This window comes from Lampetra planeri, chromosome 36 (assembly GCF_965212315.1).
Source record: "Lampetra planeri chromosome 36, kcLamPlan1.2.h2, whole genome shotgun sequence".
Lineage (NCBI taxonomy): Eukaryota > Metazoa > Chordata > Hyperoartia > Petromyzontiformes > Petromyzontidae > Lampetra > Lampetra planeri.
In genome coordinates, this window is record NC_136142.1 from 783,069 (window position 1) to 804,350 (window position 21,282).

The 21,282-nt window shown below is 52.9% G+C and overlaps 2 protein-coding genes across 6 annotated transcripts; one reads left to right on the plus strand and one right to left on the minus strand.

The window, feature by feature from the left end:
• Window positions 1-307: 307 nt before the first annotated feature.
• Window positions 308-5,735, plus strand: TMEM222 (transmembrane protein 222). The gene is made up of 6 exons (XM_078611349.1): window positions 308-681; window positions 1,237-1,321; window positions 2,560-2,591; window positions 3,048-3,144; window positions 3,984-4,114; window positions 4,701-5,735. The coding sequence occupies exons 1-6, from the start codon at window positions 371-373 to the stop codon at window positions 4,789-4,791; spliced, it is 747 nt and encodes a 248-aa protein (XP_078467475.1). The 5' UTR covers window positions 308-370; the 3' UTR covers window positions 4,792-5,735.
• Window positions 5,736-5,845: 110 nt separating this feature from the next.
• LOC144730663 (PWWP domain-containing protein 2A-like) lies at window positions 5,846-20,683 on the minus strand. 5 transcript variants are annotated; one of them, XR_013587833.1, is made up of 5 exons: window positions 20,540-20,630; window positions 18,063-18,141; window positions 14,928-16,290; window positions 14,224-14,504; window positions 5,846-13,509 (listed from the first exon to the last, which is right to left on the minus strand). XR_013587833.1 is itself a non-coding variant. In XM_078611325.1 (3 exons), the coding sequence occupies exons 1-3, from the start codon at window positions 20,671-20,673 to the stop codon at window positions 14,274-14,276; spliced, it is 1,728 nt and encodes a 575-aa protein (XP_078467451.1). In that variant the 5' UTR covers window positions 20,674-20,683; the 3' UTR covers window positions 5,846-14,273. The 5 variants fall into 5 exon arrangements, 1 of the variants encoding a protein (XP_078467451.1); XR_013587831.1 differs by lacking the exon at window positions 18,063-18,141 and having other exon boundaries at window positions 20,540-20,683; XR_013587832.1 differs by lacking the exon at window positions 20,540-20,630 and having other exon boundaries at window positions 18,063-20,374.
• Window positions 20,684-21,282: the final 599 nt, after the last annotated feature.

Here is a 21,282-nt window from a genome sequence, read left to right on the forward strand (position 1 = left end):
AGATCAGATTATTTTCCTCTAGATCACTGGTGCCAGATCAGAGGATTTTCCTCCAGAACAGAGGATTTTCCTCTAGATCACTGGAACCAGAACAAAGGATTTTCCTCTAAATCACTGGAACCAGAACAGAGGATGTTCCTCTATATCACTGGTGCCAGAGTGGATGTTTTATTTAGAAACCACCTGGTGACCTATAATGACACAATCTCTCCGTCTGCAGGTAAACCACTCACGCCTCGACCCGGAGGTTAAACAAAAACGACTCAACGGGGAGGTAAAACCTCTGATCTGGCACCGGAAATGCTGTGCATCTGGAGGTAAACCCCCTCTGAGTTGGCACGACCTCGTGCGGAGCGGTTGTCAACGGCGCATGGAGGAGACGAGACGCGGGGGAGGCAGGGACGTGGGACACGCGGGAGACACCAGAGACACGGACACGGGAGACACCAGAGACACAGACACGGGACACAGAGACACCGGAGACACGGGAGACACCAGAGACACAGACACGAGACACAGAGACGCCAGGGACACCAGAGACACGGGAGACACCAGGGACACCAGGGACACAGACACGGGAGACACGGGGGACATGAGGCCCGGGGCGGCGTGGAGCGGCGTGGATGTGGCGCGTAGCCGCTTCCCCTTCTGCGTGGTGTGGACTCCCATCCCGTGCCTCAGGCGAGCGACGAGGCCATGGGCCCCATTCATTCACGCGACTACAGTCCACAAAACAGTACACTACAGTCTACTATACAGTACACACTAGTCTGCTGTACAGTACACACTACAGTCTACTGTACAGCGCACACTACAGTCTACTGTACAGCACACACACACTACTATACAGTACACACTACAGTCTACTATACAGCACACACTACAGTCTACTGTACAGCACACACACTACACACCAGTCTACTATACAGTACACACTAGTCTACTATACAGTACACACTAGTCTACTATACAGTACACACTAGTCTACTATACAGTACACACTACAGTCTACTATACAGTACACACACTACAGTATACTGTACAGTACACAGTCTACTATACAGTACACACTACAGTCTACTATACAGTACACACACTGTAGTAGTCTACGGTACGCAAACTATACAACCGCACGTCGAGTATATACACAGCACAGTGCAACACGTGCACACCAAAACGTCGCAAGCTCGCCCAGCCGTGCATCTAAGTGCCCCCCCCCCCCCGCGTTGCGTGCAGTTGGTTCGTGCCCTTCATTGGGCACATGGGCATCGCGATGGCGTCCGGGGTGATCAGGGACTTCGCGGGGCCCTACTTCGTGTCGGTGGGTGGCGGCGGGGGAGGCGCGGCGTCTCCTGTTGCTGCTGTTGTGTTGCAGGGCGCTTCAAAAACAACATGAGAATGGGGACTGTCGTTTTTAATGGGAGGGCGGGGGGGTGACCCGGAAAATAGACTGTAACGTGATAACCAATGTCTGTTAAAAGCTTCAAAAAGTCAGTCTCCTCCACTTTTGGAACCTCCTTTGCCAGTAGCAACATATGATAATTGGTTTATTACCCTTTTATCTGGCAACAAAACTGACACCTTTTTTTACAAGAAGTCGTGTTTGCATTGACCACAATACCTGCGGTCGGAATGCAAACAAAAAACACAACTCTGATAATGTATGCACCGTCCTTGAAGTTGATTGGTCCACACCCGAGACGGCTTTTTTTAAAGCCTCGTCTCACCCTGGTGTTGGACCAGATGTCGCCAAAAGGCGCACAACTCCACTCGTTCCGCCATCGTTGTCAGCACGTTGCCTGGGATCTCCTCCAGGTGGTCTCCAGGGTCTCGCGGTGTCGTCGCAAATTCTCAGACGCGTTGACATTTGTGTTGAAGCAGCACCCTGGATGTGGGCGCTGCTGTGGCTAGGAGATGTTAACTTTAATACAGTCCAGGTGCTGGTTTGGGTTAGATGACGTATCGATTTGTCGTTCACCCGCCACAGATGTGGCCCAATCGTTTTCAATATATTGCCATGTTCACCACAAGTTTGCGTGGTTAATGGAGACACGATTCCTTGCAAAAGGTTTCTGTTTGGTGTTTTAACATCTTAACACAACTGTTTTATTGCCAGAAAGGGTAAAACCAATTCTTATATTTTGATATTGGCTAGAAAAGTCCCATGAATCTCGATGTTTTTACACGCTTTTGTTTAACTCACTGTCTGTTGTTGTATCCTCAAATCTTGTAACTAAATTTTAACCCACTTCCCAATGTGGTATTGACTGCAAACTTGGCATACTTATGTCATACTGATGACAATACCATGTTATATCATTAAAAAATATATATATTTAAACATTAATTTTTATATGTTATGTTTCGGTTTGGGTCTAATTTTCCACGCTCAACTGACGTTGGCTGTAAATCACCACGGCCCCTTACGCTGTGGCAATCGTCGGGGCCACTTCCTGGAGTCGTGAAGTTCTGCAATTACGAGTAGGGTACATTTCATTAAAGCGTGTTTTTAAAAAAGTATTTTAAAATATAACTTTTGACACGGTTCTCATCTTTCAGGAGGATAACATGGCGTTCGGGAACCCCACCCGGTGAGTGGCTTTTCATCACCGCCTGCCTCGCTCACTCCACCACCCCAGCTCGTTAAAGACGTCACGGATAGTCACGATGGATGGGTGGGGAGTGACCGTAAACATTTAGGTGATTGAGCGGTGGTGGTGTTAGCAGTGGATGGTGACCAGGCATTGAGTGTGAGATAAAACTGAGTGTGTTAAATTGCATTTGTTACACAGGTGATCCTGTTGAGCCAGTTGCCCAGCCACTTTACAATGGAGATCGGGAGTGCATGATGATACCGATAAACGGTGCGGCTGGACGGAAACGTGGGGTGGTTATGCCGGTGGTGGCATTAGTAGTGTGGTAATGCGTGATGGTGGAAGTATTGGTCACGATGTATGTGTATTGATCTTGACGTGCGAACGTGTTGCTGGCACCAGCTGGGCTGTGATAGCAGAGTCCTGACGAGTCCGCTGGTGCTGGTCTTGCAGGTACTGGATGCTGGAGCCGAGCAAGGTTGGGGTCAGTCACCCCAATGCGTGGGACAAGGCCATCAGCGAGGCCTCGGAAGAATACAAGCATCGCATGGCACGTCCGACCACAAAGACCCCCCACCCACCCCCTTGACACATACCTGTGAATTATGAAAGTTTCATGAGCCGAACATCTGGTTAGTGTCTGCAAGCCCCTTGTGGAATTCAGCCTGGATTAACCCGGAGTGTTCGTGCATGCCGATCCTGGGTCGTGTTTGGGTGGACAACTACCGTGCATGAAACAGTTGTAGTTTTCTGCAGCTCGACGGGGTGGTCAGCAGAGGGCAGTTCAGCAACATCCATGGTGAAGCATGGTCTAAGAAACTCGATGACTGCATGGGGAAGTGAGAGCTGACGAGCCACATCGAGGCAGCTTCCACATTGCATTAAATAGCAGCATAGCAAGTGGGTTTATGAACTTGTCCGTAAGGGACCTCTCGGTATCGGCCACGCCTTCGGTTTCTGCCCATATGCAAACACTCATGAGAATAACTGGTGCAAAGCCTTCCTGCAAGCCTCTGGACCCAGCAAGATTTCCTGGATAAATCCCTTGGTTATGAACGCTTTCCAACTCAAATGAAAAGGGATTAAGCCTTAGCTCTGTCTGGAGGAGGGGGATGCTATGAATTTTGTAGAGATCCAATGTGAACAAACCTGTAATGTCAGGTTATATTGGCGAGTGACTTACCCATTGAAAAACTACCAAATTGATTAGGGAGAGAAACATTATTTGCAAATAATCAAACACTTTCTGCCCTGCTCCTAATCCTTCAGCTTTTGTACTGGTAAGTAAAATATAGTTAAGGAAAATGCATTTGCATAACAATTAAGTCATACTGTACAAATATACAGGCGGAAGGGAATGTGGCGGGTGCGATCTGTGCGTCTCTGCAGCACAATTTGTGCTGCGACAACTGCCACTCGCACGTCGCCATGGCACTCAACCTCATGCGCTACGGAGGGCGTGACGACTGGGGCATGGTGCGGCTCTGCGTGCTCATGCTGGTGCGGGGTCGCCACGTGAGGTATGGACGTGCACACAGATAGCACCTCCCCCTGTGTGGCCTACACAGGCTGCTGTTCGTGAGCACTTGTGAAGGCTGGCGCGGTACGCCTATGATGATGTGGTGTGACCAGCGCCGATAGTTACTGCGCGAGGTACTCGTGCAAGGCTGAGTTGACCTCGGGCAGGCCCAGGACCAGTTAAGATTTTCTTCACTGATCTTGGGTTGCTGGGTTTGGAGTGCATTGTGCTAACCACGACACGCACACACCCATGTGTAAACGTCGGTAAGAGTGTTGGGAATGTTATGGTTCAACCTACCACCCCCTAGCAATCATTTGTTTCTCTGGTTGCCATGAGTCAGTTTATTGGAAAAAAAACATTTGACGAGTTGCTATAAATGTTTCCGTAAGACTCGAGAAGGTATTTAATGTAATAAAGTGCTGTTCGGTGTCCGACTACTTGCGGATAATAGGACCCACCACTCACGCTCTTTACACGCAGAAGTATTTCCCTGTTAACTCTACCGTGTTTATTGTGGCTTTGCCGTGCCTCGCGATGACTCCTGATTTTCTCGTGCATGCGTACACGTGTGTGTGTGTGCGCAGTATGTGGGGCTTCCTGAAGACGTGGCTGCCCTTCACCCTCATGGTCACCACAGCCGTCATCATCGCCGTGGTGCTCAGGCTCGGCACCTGAGGTGTGGGGAAGGGAGGGGGTGGAACGGGCGGCTCCCGGACAGCGCCAAAACTGTTGCCATCGCGACGCTGCGCGGTGCCAACACGAAGCGCAACCTTCACCTTGCGTGTCGCCTACGCAGGCTCTCTGCACCGCGCCTGCACCACAGCCCCCTCCCTACATGACGCACATACCTTGCATGGATATAAATATCACTCTTCAGTCCGTGGGCCAGTGCAGGAATTGTTACGAACCAATGTCCTTGTGCGTACAAACATTTAAAGCAAGTAGGTATAAATAATTTTAGTATAAAAACGACGTGATGTTGATTTTTCAGCTCATGATATATACATTGAATCGCATCTGTAAGAATTGGTGTTTTTCCATTTGTCAATTATCTTGTTCACGTCACCAGCACAGCCACTAGATCCTCAGAGCTGCTTTTGTGTTTAGTCTGTTGACCTCCAGCACCTCCGATGAGCACGGTTGGCTACGTACAGCGCGAAACAATTTGAACAACATACATCTGCCAACCTTCACAATAAAAAAAACTATTCTTGAATTGAATTGTAACAATAGATACAGCCGTTAAAGGAGTTAATCTAAGAACCAGGCGAGAGCCATTGAGTAGTCTTGTATTTTTGCAAGAGGAAAAGTATTTTTCAAGGGTAGCCAATAAAGTTGAACGACTCATCATTCAAATATCACATCTGGCCATAGACCTTTTCCGAAATATAAAACCAACGTTTGAACAAGTTAAGAATCTGATCTGGCCCATGGATGGCAAAGCTCAATGGAACGTGAGTCTTGTGTACATTGTCCCCGTGTATATAATGTTTAAACATATACACAAACACCCCATTTGTCTTAATCGGTTGTGGTGAATGCCTTTGTTAGTCTCGTGGTAAAATTGTGATGTCAGTGTAGGGCCTTCCGGCAACAATTAAACTTGGTGCCTCTGGCTACTTTGGGTAAACGTCAGACTCGTGTGTGGAACCGGCTGGCGGTGGGTGCCCACCGCAGTTCCACGCCTGCACAACGCACATTTAGAAATAAGCAGACGCCTGGCCTTCACTCCGCGATGTATCAATACTTTATTGTTCACAGTAAATGGTAATGCATGTGATGAAAGCAATACTGTCCCCTACACCCTAAGCATAGTGGACCACAACTACGGGACGACATCTAGTATGAAGACGATATTATACAGTATTTACTATGGCCTCGCCGCTCTCAAAACCACTCAAACCAAACGGCAATATAAAAAAGGGGTGGGGGCAGATTCCATTGCAGTTGTGGGGTCAATATACAAGTTGGGACATTCAAAACAAAAGGAAGAAATGCATTATACTCAAGCCACGTTTAGCATTGTTCCCTAAAGGCAATGCATTTCCGTTACTAGTTAGAAAATAATTTACACCGTTTCCGAGCAGTCTTCGGTTTAAAAAAATATATATACACAAGGTAACTTCAAGTAAGACAACAGCTGAGTGTGATATTAACTGGAGCCAAAGAGACGTCTTGCGACATAAGCGACAAGAGACAAAGAAAAGCACCCAAGTGGGAGTCTGCGTCGTGACACTTTGTGCGATTTCACGAGCGGTGAGCGGCGTGCGTCTCCACAAGGCAAGTCCCACGAGCGTGGCTACCGGGGGGCACGTGACGATTCAGAATAAAATAGATTATTTCCATCACCAGACACGCATCGAGTGGACGATATGCTCAAGTTACATTAAGGCTAATGTAACAAACAAAACTTTTCTGTTGAGACAGAAATTCGATAAAAAAAATAATGATTATTGGATCAAATCGACACTCCGAATCGTGCCAATTCATAGATTTGTCGGGGGGGGGGGGGGGGGGGGTGAATCGTTACATAGCCAGCGGTTTCCATTTCGACTGTTATCCCCGTTACCTTGCATTGTTTCTGTACATCATGACCAATTCTCAAACGAAAGTGCCGGGCCTTTACCGGTGGAGGCAGTGCAGTGCCCCACCGAGCCCACAGCTGTGTTTGGGTGATGGCCAATTGGTCACCCAGGGCACACCGTTTACATGATGAGTGCGCTCAGCAAAAGGGAAATTCAAAAATATAATCTGTTCTAACTTCTACTACTGGCGCTAGGTACACGACGCGGCCGCTTTGCCCTTCAGCCAGGTCACGATTGGTCCTGGGGTGAGAAGCACGCAGACCGGACGCTCGACGTCTCGGGAGGATACCCCTGCGATTCGTCAGGAGTAGGTTTTACCGCGATCAAACTGCCTCGCAATATTTCAAGAATGAAACGTGTCGCTTCTCAGACGCTGCAACCGCACCGATGCCAGTTACCAAGGTTCAGGATTACAAGGGGTGCATAGAAGTGGTGGCGGCGGCATCAAGTTAAAAATATAATCTGGGAAAGAGCCTCGGGCAAGTTGCTTTTTGTTTATTGTAAACGTCACTGGGGAAGGTGAAATGAGCCCCGGGCTTGAGGGAGGGGGACGCAGGTGGTGCGACTCACACAGAGCTCAACCTGTCTGAATGCAATTCAAGTCGTACGACAGCCATATTTAGTTATTTCTTTACAACCTTCAAGTGGCAAGGTTCAAGCCGTCTGCTGCAAAGTGAACTTCAGGAATGTTCTGGCATCACCAGCACAGACATCACATTCTTGCAAGTTCTCTGCTGTCATGAGGGTGCAGTTCACCTCATGACCAAATCGTCTCATCCAGGACGCAGATATTGAATCAGTGCCCACGTTAAATCTACCAATTCTCTTGAAGGCTCAACCAGGACACACATTGAGCTGCCAGCCCCTCCCCTCTGTCAGCCCCACCCACGCAGCCCAGTGTGTGGCCTCTTTATGATGCTGGCCATGCCTACTACGTGCTATGCCCACCAAGGCCCCACCAAATGTTTAGGGTACGCACAAGGCCACGGTACTTCCTTTAACCCCGATCATGAATTGTGCACGAGGCCAAAATATTTAAAACCAGAGACAATACTGATTTTCACAAAGGCTGTCGTGGCCAAAATGTGACACATTGGTAGCTTTACCCTACTTACACAAGAAACGCAAGTTCCTAACTCAATCACAAGTTAGGCTGAGAAACCAAACCTAGCCACAGACAGACATGACCACTGCTTCCATCGTGAAAGAATGCGGGAGCACATCACAGCGCCAGGCGTGATGGCCATGATATAATCGTGATGCTACCAAGAAACACAATAACAAGCACAGTGATGTTGGGACCTCTGAGCCGATACCATAGTTACACACCAGGTTCTCGAATACAGCGAATCTAAGTGAAATACCAAATTTAATATTTATAACTTTTGCACGGGAGATGAATTAACTAAGTGGCAGGGGCGAGGGTGGAACCATTGGGACACGACAGCACAGGGGTTTCTCAGAGTTCGACTGTCCTTGTATGGAAATTCAGCAGAAGTGTTTCTAGAGGGAGCAGCAGACCAGGAGAGAAGGGAGCTGGAGAAGCCTACGCGCTTATAGACAAGTTCCTGCGCAGACGTCAATGGCGTTGAAAGCGGAGGTCTAGGAGAAACAGTGATAGCGATCCACGGTCGATGGAGAGAATTTTTTTCCTGACCACACGTAGACTAGCAGTGAAATGGCCTTGGGTGATAAACCAGATTGTACTGGGTCGTAGAGGGAGCGGTGCTTGGAGAGGTGTCAGTAAAATGTTTACACCATCATCAGTTCTGACTTACTACACAATACTACATAACATTTCAACTTAAAAAAAATAAACATTTTTACAGAGTCTACAGCATTAGTGTGAAGCTCACAATCCCAGCTCAGTCGAGACAGGGAAGCACACCTCCGTTGACGAGCAGCAAAAAAGTCATCCCATGCGGCATTGGATAAAATTAGAACAAAGACATTGGACGCATGGAACACGTACGTGAGGGTGACGTGCAATGTGTGGAGCCAGCAGCCCCTCAAGGTACGATACAAAAACCTCCACGCCAACTGCTCCTTCGGATTTGGGACACCTATCACAGCAGGTTTGTAGAAACACACTCGGGATATGAGGGACGCCCAGAAAAGTAATGCCGCCTTCTATTTCATAACAGGGCATGACAATCGAGTGGCAGCACAAGGAGGGAACACTCAAGAGAGCACGTCCACGACAAAAGATGGACCGATGATATCAGGTCGTGTGAAAGTGCTTGGCGGTTTGTGCAGTGGTTAGTGCACTGCGCTACAAATCCAGCCACGCGAGTTCGATTCCCGCTCACGGCCAACACCAGTGACGAATATCTGAACTGGTCCTGGGCCTCCCCTCGGTTGACTCAGTCTCAAAAGAGTACCTGGTGCAGTGTGTAAAAATCGCAACTGGGGAGACAAAGGCAGCCGGACGTGGTGCTGGCCACCTGCCCCTCTGTGTGCCGTGCCGGCCTTCATAGGCGCTCGTGAACAGCACGTGCCCCAAAAGTCTATTTAGACTACAACATCGAATTGAGAGATGGAGATGGCGATGGCTTGGGGAGGAACTTCATCTAGCAGTGCACGGACCATGGCTGATGATGATGAAATCTATTTAAATGATGGAAAACGTGTCCTTAATTTGTGTCATATTTTGAAAGTTTAGTTTTTTTACTCTCGGTCCACTGCAATGCGCTTGCACCAAAGTAGAACCAGGGCCAGCATTCCACCGTATTTGAGGGATTCATCAGTGTCAAAACAATTTGTGAACAGCTGTGTTATTTACAAAATGTTGGCCCACAGGCAAACTTTAAAGGGCCAAACAGATGAACATCCTGCCCTGCCAGATGTGGCTGTCTGGTGAATATACTGCCCACTGGTCTCTGATGTTCTCAGGCTCGTATGTGGTCTGAAATTGTCTTGTAGGAGGAAGACTTGCCAGAAAACTAATTTTCTAGACATTAATTACATTGCTACCAGTGGATGGTAAATTTTTGTATTGGTTCAGTGAAGGTTATTAAGAAACCCAAGCAGGCATTCTTTTTGACGTGTCCCTCATAGGTGACACCGCAGCTCGTTACTCAAAGCCAGTAGGTGAAGCCATGGTTTAATCCAAGAGGGGAGCAGAGGGGATGAGCTATAGGGAGCAGGCCTTACTCGCAGACGTACATGGGATGCATAGCCAGACAGGGCAAATACCTGTCACAACCCCACGTAGCCACCACGGATCAAGAGCCACCACCACATAAAACAACCTCTACCTCCACCACCACCACAACACAAGCATCAACCACCACATCAGCCGACAGCAGCATGGAAATACACACCACCACAAGCACTATCAGCAGCACCAGCACCACAAATAGCACCACCAGCAGCAGCAGCACCAGCTGACACTCAGGCTGCACAGCAGGAGGTTAACAAGAACCAGTATCGTGCAGTTCATCCTGCAATATAACTGGGGCCACTGCGCCCAATGGTCATGGAACCACGAGAGGTCCTGGAGTGATACATGCGAGTATTGGGCCGTGTCGCCTTCATCGCATTGGTGGTCACGTGCACACAATGTCTCAACAACGGTAATTGTCTCACGCCCTCCTAACAAAAAAGGGCTTATTTGTTGTGACATTTGAATCATGGATTGACTCTTACAACAGCCACAGGAAGCGTTTGCATTCATGTTTGAAGGAGGTTCGCCTCGTGCGTATGAACTCAAACCGTTTCGTTACAAACAGCAGCAGTTGTAGTACCGAGCCATCGCATGCCAACGTCGTCCCTCTCCAAGTCTCTTCGCTCACATCTCACACAGCAGAGCTCGTAAACACGTGGCCTCACACTCGCTACGCAGCCTGCACAGGCACCTGGACACCAGACATCCCACATCATCGCAGCGCGAGCGATGTACCATGAGCCACGCCATGCCACGCCACCAAAGCCAATGCAGGTGCAACTTTCCACAAGCAAAACCAACCCCCACGCACCGCTGCTGCCTGTCGGTGCAGCCGCGACATCTTCGTAAACCCATACAGGCAGCAGCAGATGCGTCACACAATCTGGCAGATGGAGGTCACCGGGTGGCTCCGAGTCAGAGCGCAGAGCCAGCACCGCCGAGACCACGGGTTTGAATTCCGGTTTGAGCCGCCCGCCACTAAGCCGGGTTATTAAGCGTAGAGAGTCAATGGTCTCAGACTGGCCACCTGTGCCAGGACAAAAACACAAAGCCAAACTACAGTTTTTTGTCAATCAATTTATCACATTCCAGTTGTGAGAATTAGACATTAGTTGACATGACATGCTAAGAAGACTTGTTCCAGGCCATATAAGAAGATGCCAAGGTGTGCTCCTGGTGTGGATATAGAGGCTAATGAAGTTGTTTCACGAAGCTTGGGGCCACTCTCTAACACATGGCGGCACACTGCTGACTGTAAGACTTCCAAATCCCTTGGTCCAATGACAAAAGTGACGTCGGCACAGCATGAACGTAATCAGGGAGGAAAAAAAGGAAAATCCGTGTAAACATAATGTGGCGAAGCATGTGTGCGTGAGGGGAAGTGCTGGGGCACATCAAGATGTGACCATACCGCCAGGAAGTAGGAGATAACGTCACCGGATTGCCACTCTCATCTCTCAACCTCGACACGGCTCGCGTCCAGCACGCCGTGCTGCGGAGACCGGAGACGTCCCAGGAGGAGCGAGGCCGAGCGAGACGACGCGGTCAGCAGAGACAGATGGCGACGTGAGCACGGCAACGGTTTTTACGCCGTCACAGGGCGGAAGCAACACGACTCCGATAAGGCCTTGAAATGTGTACGAACATTCCATCAACTAATTACAATCCCTACGATGACGTTTTCTGCATGCCGAGCACAGCTTTGGATTGGGCTTTCCACGAGCCACGCTGACTCCCGCTTATTAAAACAAGATGCGAGCACGCCTGCCGAAGCGTCGTCAATCGGCGTGCGGGCGAACGCACAGCAAAGCAGCTCACTGCCGCGCGGGCAAAACAAACTTGGGGCAGAGCAGCGTAAAGTTTCGGCACGGTACAGTTGCTCTGATATTCAGAGCATCGGCATAGTACGGGAGCGCTCCGCGAAAACCGTGTAAAGCACCGGTGCTTCCGATGCCCCTGGTATGACCAGGCTTCCTCCAGCGGCAGCGTGTGCACTCGCGTGCAAATCAATCGGTGACGCACGCAGCCGCCAAATGGCGGCCGGATGAGTGAGGATGTTGCGTAGGGGTGGCTTGAAGCAGAGTCTGCGGACTCTGCCACGCGACGACACCACCACCACGACGACAACATCACGTCACTACGATGCCTCGCGACGACCCCAGGCGACGACACCACGATGACGATACCAGGCTGCGACGACGCCACGTGGCCGTCACGCGGTACGCGGATGAGTTGTCGCCGCGTAACTTCGACCGAGAGAAATTAAATGCAAAAGAGGCAGCCTTTGAACACCCCCAGGAATGTCATAGCACCAACTCGTTAGACGCATCGTCAGCAGGAACTTGCCGACGAAAGATGCTGGCTAGGCGGATTCAGTTGGCCAGGGGGAGTAGGGGGGGACAAGGTGGCCGCTCGTGATGGAGCGCCGCCATGGCGACGCTCGCGTCAAGTGCCCCCCCCCTCCCCCCTGAGGCAGAGTTAACGGAAATAAAACAACAAAACGTGTAAACAAGGCCAGGGCATGCAGCACCACAGCCTGCAGCACACCGAAGCTGCCTCGTCACTCTGAAATGTCAAGACGCCCAGCAGTAGCAGCATCACGTTCAGGCCACTGCCCAAAATATCACACGTCTACTACGACGTGATTTGATTTCGTGATAGCTCTAACCCAATGATTCGGTTCAAATTACTTTATGAATAGTATATTTTTTTGGTTTCTTCCATAGGTGCAGAAACAAATAGGTGGTGGGTTGGGGTCAGCGGTTTGAGTCGGGCAAGACGTGGTTGGCCGTAGTGGAGGCACAGTGACCCTCAGGGTCGCCGATACAATCCACGCCGAACCGAGCGGCGATGATTAGGTGTCGACCCCCATTCCGATCCACACGCACGACCAGATCCTCGTCTAAGCCAGGGCTTCTCAACTGCTTTAGCACCAAGGACCCCTGAGAATGGGATAACACACTCAGTGTTGGCTGTGTGGAGTCATATTTACAGAATTATGTAACGTGTCTAAGGCTGTATCACTGGCTATTGTCTGAACGATGAAGTGAAGGGGAATGGCAACTGACATGTGGATCCAGTGAGACTGCATCTCTGTTTCTTTCATGAAACCCCGAATGTGAACCCCCTTTAGATTCTTACGTGTATCCCAATAAAGCTCTCGGCTTGTCTTATCTGCCCCCTCCCCTCCACCCCAACGGGTCTACGGACCCCTATAGTTGAGAAGCCTTGGTCCTAAGCGGTTCGCACACAGTCACAGGCAACGCACCCACCTCCTTCCCCGCTCCGGTAACCTTATTCAAAGAATCTCTGCATATCCACCGCGTGTTGAAAGACGCAAAGCTACAGGGTTCCACGACGCTGATACAACGCACGCAGCGGGATCACCGAGAAGGAAGCAGGGGGCGACATTCATAGGAGCGTACGGTGGCGGCAGTGCCGACGCCAGGGGCGCAGCTGGAAGGCGGTACCCACCTCTCGCAGAGGGGCAGCGTCCCTGAGGGGCAGAGCCTGTGCATGGACAGCAGCTGTGGCGGAGTGTGGCGTTCATCTGGGAGGACGCGACGCGGGGGACGGCCTGGCTCCGCGCGAGCCGCGCAGCGAGCCGGTACGCAGGCCGCAGCGCGACACTCCCGCCGCCGTCTGCAAGGCAACGGTTTAGCGTTACGAGCGCCTGACCAGCCGCGCAAGTGGCCCAGTGGCGGATGCGGCTATTTCTCCTGCAGTCAGGGAGTCCAGCGATTGGCCTGAGCTCGCTTCAAAAGACGGCGCACGCATGGGGAGAAAGCGGTCTCAGAGTGTGCCTCTTCGATGGTGGTGTTGGGCGTTATGGAAAGTGCACTGGCATGCACGCAGACCCACGCATTAGCAAAACGGCTCACACCGCGCATGAGGGGTCGGTGTGGTCAGCACCATGCCCCGGCGCCTTTTTTCTCCTTCGTGCAATGTACCGACACCACACCAGATACTCATTTAAGGATCAGTTGACCTAGCCAAGAGGCCACTGAAGTTAGCCTCCGTTTGGGAATGAAATCCAGGTAGCTGGATTCGTAGCGCAGTGCTCGAACCACTGCCACCAACACGCGCACACAATGCAGTCTCAAATTGTGTGCACCCAGCAGCAGAGGTGCACGTGCACGGGATGTGCACGTGCACATCACGGGATGTGCGAGGGCAAACGCGGGCACGCACAGGCAAGCACCGACGGCGCACACGGGCAAGCCACGGCACGGATGGGCAAGCGCGGCATGTACAGCAGGTACGCATGCGAGCACAGGCAAGCGTCGGCCAGAGCAACGAGAGAGCCGTGAGCTGCCAATTTCCCGAGGGCCACGCGCGACCGATGGCGCCACCCACCTGCCCGCGTAGCCGCAGCGGCCAGTGCCGCCGCCACCACCACACCTCCCCTACGTCTCAAACTGCGTGAGCAGCTTGCGCACCTCCGGCGTGAGGCGCCGGGACGCCTCGGCGGCCTCCGAGACGGCGCGCCGGTAGCCGTTGCTCTTCTTGCGGCGGCTGTAGCGCGCCTCGAAGTTCTCCATGAAGGGCACCACCTGGGAGAGCGGCAGGAAGGACGTGGTCGTGGAGCCGAACCACGCCATCTTCGCCTCCTGGCTCAGCACCAGGCCGCTCTCCTCCTGTGCGCGAGCGTGGGCACGGGCAGGCACAGGCAGGCACGCACGTGTTAAGCTTGACACGGTTCTGAGGTCGCAGCGGTCAGCTGGTACCGCTGGTATTGGTTTAGAATCCAGGCAGTCGTCTGTGATTAAACCGGATTCTCAAGTGGAGCGACCCCGATGGTATATCTATCCCTAAACTGGCTCCGAGATCAACATGAGGATTGCACTCACCATCTTCCAGTTTTTTCACGAAATTGATCCAGCCCACCTCTTCCCCTCTCATATCAGTGTACTCCCCACCACACACGCTGCTTTCCTCTTTTTCGCAGACATTTATAAAATAAAAATGCCCCATGTTTATGTACGACATTTAGACACAGTTGCATTCGGACGCTGCAGACATTCACAATGTATTGTAATGTATTATAAACGGCATCGCACCTGGACGCTGACGCTGACACTGCGGACCTGCGCCGGCCACCACGGGCAGCCGTGCAGCTTGGCCCACACGATGTCGCCCACGCACACCGCCTTGCCCTGCGACGTCACGCAGCGCGTCACGCTCTTCTTGTGCACGCGCGCTGCCCTCGCGCGCCGCCGCCCACCGTGCCGCACCGGCCACGAGCCCCCGTCTGGCCCGTCGGCGTCGACACCGCACGTCACCGGCACCGCGGCCGGCGCCGCCGTCCCCGACGCCGCCGTCCCCGACGCCGCCGGCGACGCCGCCGGCGTGACAACTTCCGGTCCGACGCAGCCACCGTGGGCGGTACCCGTGCTGGATCCCGACATTGGGGAACCCGATGAGCTCGCCCCGCTTGCGCTGTCGCCCAGCGGAGCGGTTGCGGCGACCTCCTCCTCCTGCTTACAACAGCTCTTCACGTGGTGGTCCCTCACCGCCCTGTGCGGCGCAGTCCTCACGCCGGCCCTGGCGGCGGAGCCGCCCTGGGACGAGACGACGCTGGCGCCGTCGCTGTCGGTGTCGGCACGGCAGCCGTTCTCCCGGGCGCCGTCCGGCCTCAGGGTCCTGGTCCCGGCGCGGGACTCTGCGCGATGCCGCCGCGTTCTCCTCTTGCCCTTGCCCTTGGACTGGCGCAGCGCGTCCCGTGCCCTCGCCTGCTCTAGCTTGTCGGCCGGGAGGCAGCGCCGCGAGCCGAGGGCCCTGACAGCATGACCGACGCGCGCGGGGACCCTGAGGGCCCGGCTCCTGCCGAACACGGTCTGCCGGGAGGGCACGCCGTGAACGCAGCCCTGCGACGACGCCGACGGGCGGCCGCCTCCGGCCTCCGGGCTCCCGTCCCTCCCGTCGCAGGGCGAGCCGTCCGCCCTTCTCTTCCTGCCGCCACCATCCCCCGGGAAGCGTAATGACGGCGCGGAGGCGCCGGCCCCGTCGCGGCTCACTACGCGTTGGCACCGCTCGCACAGCACGCGGCGGGGGCGCAGCCCCTCGGTGCTCTCGGGCTCCGCGCCGCCGCCGTCTCTGCTGCCGCCGGCGCCGCGCTTGGCGCGCTTTATGGTCCGCGGCGGAGGCTGCGGCACGCACTGGTTGTAGGTGTGGCGGATGAGCAACGGCGGGGGGTACGGGGCGCCCTTGGAGTAGAGCGGGAAAAAGGCCCCGCCGTTCTCGCACTCCGTCTTCACCACGGGCAGCGCCGGCGCCACCTTGCCGTTGTTCTCGGGGTGCAACAGCTGCAGCGGCGGCGGCTTCAGGTCGAGCTGCGCGTGAAGGTTCTCCTGCTCGCCGGGGTAGGCATTGTGCGGCTCCCTCTTGGGGAACACCGACACGGGCATCCCACGCAGCCCCGTCCTGCAAACCAGCAGCAGCAACAGCAGCAGTAGGAAAGTGCATTACATTTCTACACCCGAGGCTGTAGTAATAACTCACCGTCTCCTCTGCAAAGGAATAGACTCGTTTTTTTTGTCCCAAGTTTACTTGCTTTGTCGCATTTATCTTTGGTTCCGTCGCATTTGCACCGTTTGGTTTGCATCATTCTCCGCCGTAAGGTTTTCACGTAATTTATATCGATGGTAAATAATCAACTCTTCCGCGCCTAATATTATACATGTATCGAGAGGGTAAGAACGGACTTAAGTTGATTAATCAATCCACCGTTACTCCCTTATAATGCAGGCCACATACTGACCAGATCCATCAGGGGCCTCCACATATCACCACCCTTCTTCTTAAAACATCGCTGTTTAAAGAGAAACAGCTTCAAATACAACCTGGATTCACGCTGCCCCTAAATGCAACCGCACCTCAAGAGGATGTGCAAAATGGGAACATCAGGATAATTTGAAGAGGGATTTCTTCGTGATGGTTCTTCAATGGGGAGAGTGAGGGGTGGGAGGCTTCAAGGCAGAGAAGGAAAGGAGACAACAAGATGGTAAGGTGTGGATAGACACTTCAAAAGAAACAAATTATTTGGTGAAAAAAAAAAACAGGCAGGTAGTCTTAGAAACACTACGAATTCCAACATGGACGAAAATTTCTGCAGGGCTGAATTGCATTGAAAAGTTTCCATGCGTCTTAGTGCCCTGCGGCAGGCGCCACTAAATCGTGTGCGGCTGTTCCACCAACGCACACAGAGGTTAGAGCAATGGGGCTGTGTCAGCATTGCAAATGATGTGAAAGTAAAGAGAATCGGGGAGTTGTTAAATTTAATCAGAAAGTGCTTTATTTCACATTTTGCAGATGTTCGCCCTTTTAGGGGAACACGGCCTTCGGCACTGGCAGAAGAGTGACCTCGTCCAGAGGTGCTGCGATGCCACGCGACGCGGAAAAGTGCCCCAAGTAGCAGTGCCACTCGCGCCAGAGTCAGCAGCATGAAGATCCTACAACCGCAGAGATTACAAACTAGACATGGTTTACAACATACAATGCGATGTGGATTTTAAAAGCATCTCAAGACTCTGCACAAATACGAGCACGTGGGCATGAAGAGGACATTTTGTGGGATCGCCCCCCCCCCCATTGGCACAGCCTTTGGCTGTCTCACAACCTCGGCCAGGTAATACTGACAATCTTCTTTTAAGAAATCAACGACAGTATGCAATCATCTTTCAATACATTCTCAATAATGTCGTGCCAATCAATTGAAAAATGTTTTATTTAGCCATCCATCAATAGGACTGAGCCAGCAATCAGAAGCAACAAATCACTCAATAAAATGGTTTTGCCCATGCTATAGCTCAAGTCATGTCCCCTGAAACAACAAATGTGCATTTTCGGGAGCGTATTCTTTGGCATATATCTTTGATATGATGTGCATCCGTGGACTACTGTAAGCTTCTTGAGTTATAGGCGAAATGACAAAGATTGTTCTTATAAATCAACATGCTTATGATTACAGCAGGGAGACAAGCTAGGGTGTACGAAGCTACAGGGCAGAGAGAGAAAGGCTACAGGAGTATGGGTAGAGGTGCATTCCTCAATGAAGACTCTTCAAAAAGAAGGGGCAGTTCCAGGCAGAGATGTCTTGTGAAGGGATTTGAACTCGGGGTGAGTCGGCAGTGCAGAGCCAGGTAGAGCACTATTGCTTGTGCTATAAAACAATCCGGTGTGTTTTTGGGTTGTACCGCATGTTGTCGAGGCGCCATACCATGGCTCGCCAGAAGGCAGTACAGCAAAAGTGCACTAATCGCCATCCGTTTCCATCTGTAAGGGAAAAGAGTGTTGCTTCCTCGTACGTGTAGGTATTCTCCGGGTGCTCCGGTTTCCTCCCACATGTACAAACACTCATTAATTGGCCAAAAACATCTTAACATCTCAACCCAATGTAGCAGAACGCTCCTGAAAAAGTCCAACGAATCAATGTGGCTTCCCTACGTAAGTAAAATAAGTAATGTTTCACTCCACGTGCCAGGAGCTGAAGAAGCACGATTTCTAACAACGCACGATGCAAACCGAAAATACACCAGAGGTAGTGACATCTGAGAGGCAGCCTCTTAAGAGCGTAGCTTTGACTGCAGGCTCCGACAGATGGCCTTGGTTGCTAGAGCAGAGCACGGGGAAGGGGAGTGAGACGGTGCGCGAGGCGGGAGATAGGTGGGGCGAGTTCACTGCCTGTACACGTGTGCGATGGGCCTAGGCTGTTAAGTGAATTTTCTTGACTGGGAGAAGGCGGGTCGAACAGCAATGAATAATTCACAAATTGGTAAACGACCAGATGAATAATTAATGGGGGCGCAAACAGTTGCGTGGGGTCCTGCCTCCGACCAGCTGAGCAGCCTCCTGTGCCAGGCCACCACGCCCTGCCAGGCTCAGGATCTGCCCACGCCCCACAGACAACAAACGTATCGCATCAACGGCCAATTTGTTCCCCTGCCACGACTGTAAAAGGCAGTCACGTTTCAATACAGTACAACCGAGGTCAGCATGGCTTTTGCTGGGAGTGAAATTATGTGAACCGATTCTCAACGACTTCTGCAAATGAGGAACTCGACAGACAGCAAAACAGTGCAGTCAGAGGCGCCGAGGCCGATTTCTGGACAGCAAAAGGTGCGATTGTGGACGTCGGATCGGACCTCATCTCTTGACATGTCTCGTGTGACATCACCACACTGTGAATAATGCCTTGTCAAATGTACGACCATATCGTGTGGGCTGTTATACGGTAAACCGGTAACCGTTTTCAGAAGCTATTCTCCTGGGAGTTTAATAATTAGAGGAATCAAGAGGACATACAAACGGCACCGCATCCATAGTTACCGCGTAGTACGTTTACCCACGTGTCTCAGTTGAAAGGTAAAGGTGGAACCCTGCAAATGCTCGCTAGCTTGCGTGCTCATGCCACTGCTGGCAGAAGCGCCTCCAATAGAGGGAGTTATCGTAGGTATGTGGTCTGCTCTTCACGTTGAGCAGACGTCTTGTAAGAGGTGGGGACACCTCGCACATTAACCAACCACACACAACCTGCCCGATCGACTATTGCACACCGATGTATGCTGCGAGTTGAACACGTGGCGGGGGTGTAAATAAACGTGCGCCGTTGTATTTAGCTGCCGCGCCGGAAGATGGAATTGAAAACCAGCAGTTATCGTGAGCGATTACCCCAATCAGCATCATCATCACCACCTACCCTTTGACAATCAACAGCATAATTTTCACCAGAATCATTAATACAGCATACCCATACTCCTTGGTTCTTTCGGTAAAGTCACGTAGGTAGAAATAAAACAAATGACATTTCGATCGCAACACAAGCAATCTTCATCAGGTGGAACAACCACAGCAAGAACACATGCTGAAGTAGGCGAGAGCATACCCAATTAATCAGTCACCACCACCATTAGCACTACCATCATCACTACCATAATTACCAGCATTATCACCTCCACGATCACCGCTATGACCATCACCACCGCCATAACCATCAGCAACTTCACAATTACCATAATAATAGCCATCACCTACCCCACCATCACCACAGCCGTAATGAATACCATTAGAACTATCACCGTTACCACCCACTGCAATCATTACCGCCGTGCCAATCGCCACAACCATAGGCAACACAATCACCCAGGCAACACAATCACCCAAATCTACACTGCGGTAATCAATAGCATCACAACGATCACCACCATCACTAACGCCAGCGTCCGATACAAATGGTCAAATATTGAACTGGTTTCAACCTACATGTTGGTAAATCTGGCGAGGCAGCCAGCCTGTTCACCTCTCACCATCACGAGGCGTCTCTACCACCCCACCACCAACTCGTGCATCCCTTTAAACCGCCTAATCAGCAGCTTCTACTCTACAAATCCACAAAACTGAGTTATCTGTTAATCGCATTTTTGAATGCGCATCCAAAGTAATGCAAAAACCTCTCGTCCTTTGCAACACCCGGAGGGCTAGGGAGGGGGTGGCGGGTAGGGGTGTGGGGGACGGGGGGGCCGGACCGGCCGCGACCCCCAATGGACGCGCTCGGAAACCGGCAGGGAATCCAGACGAGACCGAGGCTTGGGCCTCTCCACCGCGGGCCTCGGTCTCCGCGCGCGGACGGGTGAGCCAAGCGGGCGCGACGGCGAGCGAGTGCGGGGCTCCTCACCGCCCCGACACGTCCATGAGCACGCCCGAGAAGTCGCGCTCGCCGACGCTCAGCGAGACGAGCAGGACGCCGCCAGACGCCTCCTCGACCCGCACCACGAGCTCCGAGCCCGCGCGGCACTCGGGCGCCGCCATCTTAGGCGGGGAGGGGGGGTGGGGGGACAAGAGGGGAGGGGTGGAGGGGGAGGGCGATTGGTGGCTGCAGAAGGGGGGGGGGCACGAGGGGAATGTTGGGGGGAGGGTGCGACGAGGTTTGGGTGAGGTGGAGCCGTGGAGAGGAGGGGAGAGTGGGGGGGGGGGGAGAGTCGGGGGGGGGGGGGGAGAGTGGGGGGGGAGAGGGGGGTGGAGAAGTGGGGGCAGAGTGGGGGCAGAGGAGGGGGGAGTGGGCGCAGAGGAGGGGGGGGGAGTGGGGGCAGAGGGGGGGGGAGTGGGGGCAGAGGGGGCAGAGGAGGGGGGAGTGGGCGCAGAGGAGGGGGAGGAGTGGGGGCAGAGGGGGGGGGAGTGGGGGGGAGTGGGGGCAGAGGAGGGGGGAGTGGGCGCAGAGGAGGGGGGGGAGTGGGGGCAGAGGGGGGGGGGAGTGGGGGCAGAGGGGGGGGGAGTGGGGGCAGAGGGGGGGGCAGAGGGGGGGGGGAGTGGGGAGGGAGAAGGGGGGGGAGAAGTGGGGGCAGAGGGGGGGGGGCAGAGGGGGGGGGGCAGGGGGGGGGGCAGAGGGGGGGGGGCAGAGGGGGGGGCAGAGGGGGAGGG

Coding starts and splice junctions, on each gene's coding strand:
- TMEM222 (XM_078611349.1), top strand. CDS start 371: ATGGAGGAGACGAGACGCGGGGGAGGCAGGGACGTGGGACACGCGGGA. Junction 3,145..3,983: donor AAGAATACAAGCATCGCATG/GCACGTCCGACC, acceptor GCGTCTCTGCAG/CACAATTTGTGCTGCGACAA. Junction 4,115..4,700: donor GTGCGGGGTCGCCACGTGAG/GTATGGACGTGC, acceptor GTGTGTGCGCAG/TATGTGGGGCTTCCTGAAGA.
- LOC144730663 (XM_078611325.1), bottom strand. CDS start 20,673: ATGGCGGCGCCCGAGTGCCGCGCGGGCTCGGAGCTCGTGGTGCGGGTC. Junction 16,291..20,539: donor CTCATGGACGTGTCGGGGCG/GTGAGGAGCCCC, acceptor GCTGGTTTGCAG/GACGGGGCTGCGTGGGATGC. Junction 14,505..14,927: donor GTGTCAGCGTCAGCGTCCAG/GTGCGATGCCGT, acceptor GCTCGCGCACAG/GAGGAGAGCGGCCTGGTGCT.